This window comes from Leucoraja erinacea, chromosome 15 (assembly GCF_028641065.1).
Source record: "Leucoraja erinacea ecotype New England chromosome 15, Leri_hhj_1, whole genome shotgun sequence".
In the NCBI taxonomy this organism is placed as follows: domain Eukaryota; kingdom Metazoa; phylum Chordata; class Chondrichthyes; order Rajiformes; family Rajidae; genus Leucoraja; species Leucoraja erinaceus.
Window position 1 is genome coordinate 36002674 of NC_073391.1, and position 10151 is coordinate 36012824.

General features: G+C 42.6%; 2 protein-coding genes across 5 annotated transcripts in view; one reads left to right on the forward strand and one right to left on the reverse strand.

Annotated features, from left to right (window-relative positions):
- The window catches only part of herc4 (HECT and RLD domain containing E3 ubiquitin protein ligase 4), a 57953-nt gene extending 55892 nt beyond the window's left edge, over positions 1 to 2061 (forward strand). For all 4 annotated transcript variants that reach the window (XM_055647173.1, XM_055647174.1, XM_055647175.1 and 1 more), the window contains 2 exons: positions 475 to 577; positions 700 to 2061. In XM_055647173.1, the coding sequence (XP_055503148.1) occupies positions 475 to 577; positions 700 to 908 (312 nt within the window). In that variant the 3' untranslated portion in view covers positions 909 to 2061. The remainder of the gene's footprint in view (positions 1 to 474; positions 578 to 699) is intronic.
- A 1992-nt stretch (positions 2062 to 4053) lies between these two features.
- On the reverse strand, positions 4054 to 9105 carry LOC129704218 (cytochrome c oxidase subunit 5B, mitochondrial). The gene is given in 5 exon segments (XM_055647184.1): positions 4054 to 4204; positions 4206 to 4252; positions 5123 to 5222; positions 6891 to 6961; positions 8884 to 9105. Coding segments are annotated over 5 exon segments (459 nt in total). The 5' UTR covers positions 8987 to 9105; the 3' UTR covers positions 4054 to 4066.
- Between the last annotated feature and the right edge of the window lie 1046 nt (positions 9106 to 10151).

The window sequence follows — 10151 nt, forward strand, 5'->3', positions numbered from 1 at the left end:
TGTGAACTTAGCCAATAACAACTGCTCCTTACTCCAATTTAGTATCTTCCCTCAAGCTCTAGACTTGTCCTTATTCAAAATACTTATGCTCATGATACTTATGCACATCTACTGATACGCCAGTCTCTTTCCCAGTACTTTGTTTAGTATCATCCCTCCACGAATTGAACTATCCAAATTCTGTTTTCGGGAAACCTTCTTGGATACACCTAACAAATTCCCCCCTTGTGTAAGACTGACCAAGTCTGTCCAGATTCTCCTAGATAATTGCAGGTAGCTGACATTATTGGTCGTTACAGCTGAAATATTGAGGTTGGCTTGAAAAATATTCTGCACAATTAAGGTTGTTTTAAACAGCAATCAGTCTAAAATTTGCAGGTAACCTGTATGTCCTGGACACAGAAAATTCAGCCTACATGTCAAAACATCTTTCTAATGTATAGCCAGATTGTTTTTCAATTTTTTTTCATATAGAATACTGAATACAAAGGAGAATACTGGGCAGAACATCCTACCATCAAATTCTTCTGGGAGGTGTTCCATGAACTACCTTTGGAAAATAAAAAACGTTTTCTGTGTAAGTTTAGATGAATTCAACATTCTGGTACTTAACTATTTATGATTTTATCTTTCAAGTATTTACATACATGGTATTCCAGTTGACTCAGAAAATGATTACACTTTGCATTTACTCAACAGTGTTTCTAACGGGCAGTGACCGTATCCCAATCCTTGGAATGAAGAGCCTAAAATTTATCATTCAGCCAACTGGAGGGGGTGATAATTATCTTCCTGTGGCACACACTTGTTTTAATCTTCTGGATCTGCCAAAATACACAAATAAGGATATCCTCAAAACCAAAATAGTTCAAGCCATAGATCATTATGAAGGTTTCAGTCTAGTGTAAAGAAGAAACGTTACTACAATTTCTGACTTTTGAATTGAATAAAATAACCCTTGTAAAGTACACATTTTAGCAAGAAATGCTGTGTGGGGAGAAAGTGAACTGAACAAAATCCAGTAAAGAACTTAGAATGTTAAATTTGAAATTTGTATAGAATCATGTATACTGTTAATCCTAAATATTAAAAGTACCTTTTAAAAAAATATGCATATTGATGCTCTATATTGATAACATCAGAAGCCATGCTTTTATCTTTAGATCGACAGTCAGCACTAATTCTGGGAGAGTGCAGTTGCATGAAAACTTCACCTTTTAATTTTTTTTAAATTGTGTGTTTGTGGAAAAATGAAGTTTCCTATAAGGTTACTTGTTTTACAAATTAGTTGGGGTCATTAGTAATAAGAATTTTAAGAAACAATTTCTTTATGGTGTATGGTAAAAGATTTGCAAAAAATATACATGTAACAGCACTGGCATGCTGTAAATAGGAACTTGTGTTTATAAAGTCTATGTCTAAACTTCAATTTGTTGCATAAATTATTTTGGAACATTGACAATTATTTAAACTAAGGGCCTATATGTTCTTCTCAAGTTGTTTCTCAGTGGAATCTTGGCACGCCCTGAGCCAAAAATGATGCAGAGATATGACCAGACATCAAGGGTGAGTTTGATCCCAAAATTTGAAATGAGGTTCTGTTGGAGCAGAGAACACAATCACAGTAAAGGATCTTATTGTTCTTACCCTAAAAATGCATTTTAAATCGACAAAACTAATTTTTCTAGGACTGCTTTAACAGAAGGATAACTTTGACAAAAGACAACTGTGATAGATAGGCAAGAATATATATATTATTTTTGTAATATATGAGCAAATAAGATAAAATAACTTGAAACTTCTAAACTAGAGTGTTTTAGGATTCACTTGTTTGATTTACGTGCTCAATGCCAATAATAACTGTATTGACAGGATAACTTTTTTTTACCAAATAATTTATTCATTGGGTGTTTTCAGCTTGCTTTTGAAATGTCAATATTCTGTAAGTTATTTTCTAATACATTTGGAGAGTTGTTGGATTTTATCTTAGTTGAAAATGTGTAGTATATTACAAGCTTGAATTAAAATGTTCATTTTTGATTAAATAAGTATCTGCCTTAATTATGATCGTCATATTTTGTGTTGTAATGCTGTCACATCAGTAAACAAAAACGTATGATCAGAGCTGAGTGGGCATAAAATATGAGTGGAGGGTACAATGTGCCTGCTCCCCAAGACCAAAATAGTGAGTCTGGTGGATCCCTCAGACATGCACACATACATGTGGACAGGAAACACATGCATTGAGATCACAAAAGGAAAATAACAATTCCACATATGAAGATGAAGCACCTTTGGCATCCCTTTTGGGATTATCTTTCGCCTTAAAGGCAAAGAATCTTGAATGGCTTGTGATTTCAACAGAGTGGAAGCCTGACGCATCAGCTGGTTCGATGGCATCCAACAATAATACCTTTACATTGAAGTGCATATCACCTCTGGGATAGAAATGATTCTGTCTTGGCTCCATGTTATCTCATGCAAAATGCAGCTCTCAGCTTTGAATCATCTATACGTTAGCTGACAATTTAGCAATCATGCTTGGTTTCTGAGGCAGAGGTTGTGCAAACCCTCTACATATTAATTTAGAGATATAACGTGGAAACAGGCCCTTCGGCCCACCAAATCCACACTGACCAACGATCACATGTACACTAGTTCTATCCTACACACCAGGGACAATTTACAGAAGAACATTAACCTACAAACTTGCATGTTAGAATATGGGCGCAGGTGGAGAAAAGTACAATCACAGGGATGAAAGTACAAACTCCATACAGACACCACCAAGGTCGGGATCGAACCCGGGTCTTTGGCACTGTAATGCAACAACTCTGCCGCTGCTTCATCGTGCCACGCTGAATTGCATCAGGAAACTTTCCTGAACACATTTGACAATCTCCAGCTCGTCTTAGCTCTTGACTATGATTATCCCAGTCTACATTGGGAAAGTTAAGATCTCTTGGTATGACAACTTTGTTAGTCTCACAGCTGCCTGTAATTTCTTGGCATATTTGTTATTCAAATCGTGTTGATTATTTGGGAGCCCTCACCTTCCAACAAGGTGATCATCCCCTTTTTGTTTCTCAGCTCCTCATCTAGCCTCGCTGGACAAACTATCAGTACAGTAACTCTCATAGTGGTATTAAGATACGAGGGATCCAGTGACTTGGTTGGATGGATGTGGTGGGGGGGGGTGGGTTGTGGGGACAGTGAGTGTGGGGGGAGGAGCTATGGGAAGAGTGGGGAGGAGCCAGTGAGGGGGACTAGAGGAGTAGTGGGTGGAATTGGCGATGCGATGGGGACTCACAGCGGGCGCTGGTCATTCTCCACCGGGATCAGAGTCTCCGCTTTCTGTTTGGCAACATCTCCGACTCTGGGCTGGGTTTGCCACGCTGGGCCGGGTCAGGTCTCCCACACTAGGTGCTGCTTGGGGGCGGGGCTGGGCTGCTTTGGGTCCCTCCAAAAGTTCGATTGGAAACCTCCGCCGCCCACCCTCAGCTCCAGTAAAGATGTGATGGCGCAGGAAAGGGCGGACCGTCCCGGCGAGTGTCGGGTAAAGAGACTAATCCGCACGGCACCGCCTGGCAGGAGAAGAGATCGATCTACACACACGCAGTTTTTAAGATTTTTAAAACTCGCTAACTTTTACGACATTCAACCGATCGGAACAAAACTTGGCACACTCGCAGCACAGGAGGAAGGCAAGTGGACTGGCGAAAAATCGTAGCGCTGTCACAAACTGTTTTTGCACAAATAGAAAGACCACCAAACCGGAAGATAACAAGATCAGAGTTTAGTTATGTATAGATAGATGATGTTTGTGATACATTTAGACAGATATACATGGATAGGGTAAGTTCAAAAGGATCTGGGCCGGGCCTAGATGGAGCATGTTAGTCGGCATGAACAAGTTGGGCCAAAGGGCCTGATTTGTATACGCTGTATGACTATAAACAAAGCGACTAACTGTAATGCCACTTTGCCAAAAACTAAACACACACTTCCACCGTTCACCCAGTATTCAACAAAATAATAACTCAATGACACAAATAATTAGCAGTATTTATTTTGTAAAGTGCAAATTATTGACTTCTGCAACAAAAAAGGTAGCCCAAGCTACCTGATCAATTACAAGATTAATGAGGAAGCTCATGATGCTCCAGTTTATAGTGTGATCCACAGGACGGACACCGCTGGGGGTTTCCCGAATGTAGCCAGAACCAAACTATTGATGTGTTGTCCTCTTCACCTGCAATTAAGACATACTAAATAAATCTCATCTCTAGCAACTGTTACAGCATTCATTTAGCATGCAATCATATATATTTTTAGATGAACAAATCTATAAACAGCATGAGATTAGAGGAGATAGTTCCAGGTGGGATGTTGATATTAGTTCTATGAACGGTGATCGTTCTTCAGATGGAGTCAATACTGTATTTATTACATCCCTCAATACCTCTAGATCTTCTTACTATCACTGAACCTCCTGGTACCAACCCAAGCATAACTCTCGGATGATAATTGACATTATAACTGCTTAGACATTCATGACAATCCTTAAGGACTAAAACAGGCAGTTCATGGAAGACTCGTGTTTTATTCATGGCAATGCCAATAGGAAAGTTGGTGCACAATGCTCATTGTTCTAACTGCTAAACATGCAACACAAATCATAACCTTTGTGGACTGCACAAACAAAGGATGGCAACAGGTGAGTTCCAGACTTATGTTGAGGATCAGAGTTTGGGATAGGACCAGAGAGGGAAAATAAAATCAATGAAAGGAGAAGGGAGCTGCCACATTATAAGAGACAACTGTTTGTTTGAAAGCTGTTTGTGCATGAATGGCTGTAGACAGCACAAATACAAATTGTGGAAGGAAGGCATCCAATTGTGCACATCCATGTTTTACCCTCGAAGATGCTCTAAAAAAAGGGGACTTTTTGCAACATTGCATCTTGTGAAGCTGGATCACACAGCTTCGCACATTCAATCCCGAGTATATTTTGTAGGATTCAATTTCACAAATTACCAAGGCAGAAAATAAATCCTAAACTGAGTCATTGGGGTAATATTATTGTAGTTCCAGAATCCCAGCTATAAAATCTCCAACTTACAAATGCAGCCAACAAGCCTCTTCTCAGTGATTGAAGGAACAATGTGAGGATCCGCCTTAGTACCTGCGTACACTTTAGGTTTTAAAATACTGTAGGGATCCTGTTAAAAAAAAATGCAATCATTAACATTGGGGGAAATAAAATTTAAAAAAATAACTTCCTACAGGTTCTACTTGGTACTTTCTATGCTTTCAGTTGAAATTGCAAAAACAGCAGTATCATATCTCTGTTATGCTTTGCACAAATGGCAGATCATGCTTTGCACAAATTATGTTGTTGCTTTTTCAAGCATAGGTGCAGACCTGTGTCTCGTCCCTATCCAGCCGCCGCTGGGCTGTCCCCGTCCCCTCCAAAGTGTCCTGTCTGGGGGTGGTCTCGGGCCAGCGGGAGCTGCGGAGGGAGGGGCTCCGGCTCCAGGTCGGCTCTCCCTGAGCCGGCAGGGCGCTGGCCCGTCGCAGCAGCGGTCCAGGCCCGCAGGCGGCGCTGTGAAGAAGCACCAACTCCGGCTCAACCCCGCCCGTCCCGCCGGTGGGACAGGCAGAGTCGAGCTGGGGCCAGCGCCTCCCCTCCGCACTGCCTATAGGCCTGGGCCAACATTCCCGTCCGCGGACCGCTGGATAGGCGACCATCCTTCAGACTTCCTACACATTAGACTTTTGTGCCGTGGTTGGAATGGATAGGAGCAGGGATTTCCACGGGCGCAAGGAACAAATGACCTAAAGTTTGCGTTGAGTGAACTGAGTGTTCTTAATATCCTGGCATTTTGTGAGTGGTTGGATCCCAGCTTCAGCCCAACCAACATCGGTCACATTATCCGGACAGGCTGCGGGGGATCGGGAGTTGTTGCGAGGCATCGGCGATGCTCTGGAATCCTAGTTGGCCCCTGCCGAGCAGCGGGATCGAGGAGGCAGCGCTCGACCTGGGAGATGAGAAAATCATTTTTTACACAGAGAGTGGTGAATCTGTGGAATTCTCTGCCGCAGAAGGTAGTTGAGGCCAGTTCATTGGCTATATTTAAGAGGGAGTTAGATGTGACCCTTCTGGCTAAAGGGATCAGGGGGTATGGAGAGAAGGCAGGGATGGGATACTGAGTTGGATGATCAGCCATGATCATATCGAATGGAGGTGCAGGCTCGAAGGGCCGAATGGCCTACTCCTGCACCTATTTTCTATGTTTCTAGATGTGTCAATTCTTCCAGCGACGTGCAGAGAGACATCAGCTACCGTGGGCCGCGCACCTGTTGGGCGCTGACTCCTCGATCCCAGGATCCAACCTCTCACAAAACTCCGGTGTACGATGAGGACAGTAAGAACACTCAGTTCACTCAATGCAAACTTTAGGTCATTTGTTCCTTGCGCCAGCGGAAATCTCCAGCGCGATTGAGACGAGGGGGTTCTGAAGTTGCATTCTCTCGATTGAGGACATTTTCTCGACTCTCATAGAAGCAACGAGCCATGGCTTTAATAGTGGTTGTCTGTCTAACTGAAACCTCTCTATCCCCATCTCTCACCGTCCCTCCCTGTCTCCCACTCGCATCTACCCCCTCTCTCGCTGTTACACCACCACTTTCACCGCTACCAGGCACCCGTTTACTTTTTTTTATTCTCGAATGACCTTTGAAAAATCCCATGATTCCTTGCATTTTTCGGAATACCGAACTGGCTTATTCTTTCTCTTAAAACACCTGATAAATTGAAATGCTTGACATTACAACATTGGATTTTTTTAACCTTTAAAAGTACTGGAAACCAAAACAAATAAACATACCATCCCTTTTTTCATCGCTTGCAAAGTCTTTCGTTCAAGGCCAGTGGACTGTTCTTCATCTGTTGGAACACCTAAAGGAGGGAAACTGAGGTAATTTGCCGTAATAAATTACTTCCAATCAAAACAAACTCTTAAGACTGGTTTGCAGACATGAACCGCTATATTTCAGCTCCGCCTCCACACTTCAATGAAAACAATGCAAATTTCTATTGGCACTAGGAACAATTTTGCCACAATCATGGAACAAGTTATAACGTTGTTACAAAACCTACCTTCAGCGGTGCTCCGGATCTGCCACTGCCTGTGATTCCGGAGGCTGGGGGGGGGGGATTAAAATTCAGGTTTGTATTGTTTGTCGGGGAGGTATTTGCTCGGACTTACAAATTGATAAAGAAAATTCGTTCTGCTGTTCCGTTTTTTAAAAGTTGCTGGTCGATTGCATTGCTGGATTGAAGTTAAACACGACTTCTAACGCCTTCAACATCACGGATCAAAATCAGCATAAAGGACTTCCACATCAGGACAAAAGTTATATTGTTTATTTAACATTTTACCTTGCTTTTTGGTGTGGTTTGATTTTACTCTGATGATTCAAAATATATTATTAGGCCCTGAGATCGGCAGTGTCTTGCCTGCCGATATCGCAGGGCTTAAATCATGGCAGCAGCCACATTCCGATCTATCACAATACACTCTCAAGAGAATCAAATTTTTTTTTTTTTTTGCACAGTCAAGAACATCTAACATCTATATTTTGTGTTATTGGCTATTTAAAAAAATATCTTTAGCCTTTTAAGAATGGGATAGATGTTTAGATGTTTTTGTTGGGTATTTACTATATTTTAACGTTACAATAATATTAAAGTTCTGATCTTGAGAATATCACATTTTTGAATTTTTAAGGCAGTCTGGGTGTTCATTACTATTTCGGTCACAATGGTTAATTTTGTAATTATTTACAATTAGGTAACTAATTATATGCTTTAATTTCATGTCATCCAAGTAAGATGTATCATATTTGTTTCAGACTGTTTCAATCTAATAACTGGAAATTTCTTTCAGTTCTCTTATTTTTTGAGAAAGTTATGGGCTTTTATGTCAATTGACCGTCCTCGATCACAGCATTTGTGTTAAGTTAATGGAAAAGCAACAGGGAACAAGATGCCAATTTCCGTGTATGAAAATGACCATAACTTTTTTAAATATTGAAGGTATAAAAGTGAATTAGGTATCAAATTAAAGTTATTTTTATGCTTTATCTGATGGGATAAATTACAGGCTTGTTTTTCAAAATATCAAAATTTGGTAACATTCCTACAAGGTAGCTTTTAGTTTCCTCTCAGCAGACCTTATTGATGATGCTCATGCCGGAAGGCTATATATTGAGCAGCGACTTTCCTTTTTAATATGCGAATGTTACAATGAGAGTAGAGGTCAAAGCCTGCCAGCAAAAATCAGTTGTGTGGAAGCGTTATATGACCACTAACTACTTCAACCAGAGCAGGAATAACGTGGCCTATATCGACTTCAGTTAAAGTTGTAATTAAAATGCAAATCTTTACTGAGGCAAATAAACAATATACTGCAAGCAGATGCGCCGTCAATGTGAATGCCAAAAGTTTGCATTTTCAAGCGTTAGCAGAGTTCTTGACCCAACTTTCCAAAGTCTTCCCAGTTCAATGTTACTGCAAAGCTTTGACCATACAGTTACCGCGTACAGTGGGGCCGCTGATCGGTCACACAAGGCATCGTTCCCCGACTTCCCGCCTGCACAGGCAGCTGTGACCTTGCCGAACTGGCCCCGGGTTTGGCCTTCAGTTTCGGGCGCCTGGAGCAGAAAGCGGGTCCAGCGATAGCTCCGCCGCGGCAAGGCCCGAGCAGCCCTTCCCCGGCGCGGGCAAGGTCACCAGGAAACGACGCTGCCGCCGGGTCGGGCCGAACCGAACCGAACCGCAGCAGCAGACCCGGTGCCGATTCGCCGCTCTCGTCTTACCCGTGGATGCCATGGATCTGACCAGCAGCCTGGTGGACGGTCGTCCTGCAGCCGCCAGGCGCCCGAGGCCGTAGCCGCTCCGCACAACCAGTCGCGCCGCCATCCCGCCACCGACTGCACAAGCCCCGGCTGGCAGCGATCAATCTGGAGCAGGAGGCGGTGCTCTGACCAGTCCCGACTCCGGCGCCGACATATATTAGGCACAAAATGCTGGAGTAACTCAACGGGACTCACTCCATCTCTGGAGTGAAGGAAAGGGGGACGTTTCAGGTCGAGACCACCCTTCTTCAGACTGAGTTTCAGGGGAGAGAGAGCGAGACTAGAACTATGGACGGGTAAGGTGTGAAAACGTCAGATCAAAGCAGCCGGCACTCAGGAAAATGTAGAATTGAATGGACGAATGATTAAGTTTATTGTCCAAGTATTCACATACAAGGAATTTGCCTTGGTGCTCCGCCCGCAAGTGACAACATGACATAAAACATTAAGCATTAAATTGTTCCCAATCAGCTGAGGGGAAAGTGACAAGGAGGCATACAATCAGCAAAATTAATCAGGACAGTCCCCGAACTAGGGTAGGAATGGGATGGAATGAAGAAAATAGGGTGATTTAGAGGCCAATCGGGTATACATGAGAAAACAAAACAACCACTGTTTTGAGATAGAAAAGCAGAACAGAAACAGGAATTCAAAGCTTAAATTGTTAAACTGCAGATGAAATGTTTGTGTTTCAGTTTTAAATTAGTATTTTTCTGTTAGTAATTTTCTGTATTTCAATGCAGACTGCAGTCAGTCCGTGTTAGCAAGAACACCTCGGGCTCGATCACGTGTGTGCTCAGCCCGCTGTTGTTCACATTGCTCACACATGACTGTGCTGCCAGATTCAAGGACAATAAGATCATAAAATTTGCAGATGGCACAACAGTGGTGGGACTCATCAGCGGAGATGAGGAATCAATGTACAGGGAGGAAGTGAAACAACTAGTGGACTGGTGCAGCAACAACAATTTAGCATTAAATGTGGACAAAACAAAGGAGATGATTTTCGACTTCAGGAGGTCACAGCCAAAACACACACCCCTCAACATCAGTGGCACCAAGTTGGAGAGAGTGGAGAGCATGAAGTTCCTCGGAGTGCAAATTACAGACAGTGTCACCAGGTCCAGGAACAACACTGGGATTGTCAAATGGGCTCATCAGCGACTGCACTTCCTGAGGAAACTCAAACAGGCCTCACTCCCCACCACCACAGGAAGGCTCTGCAGAGG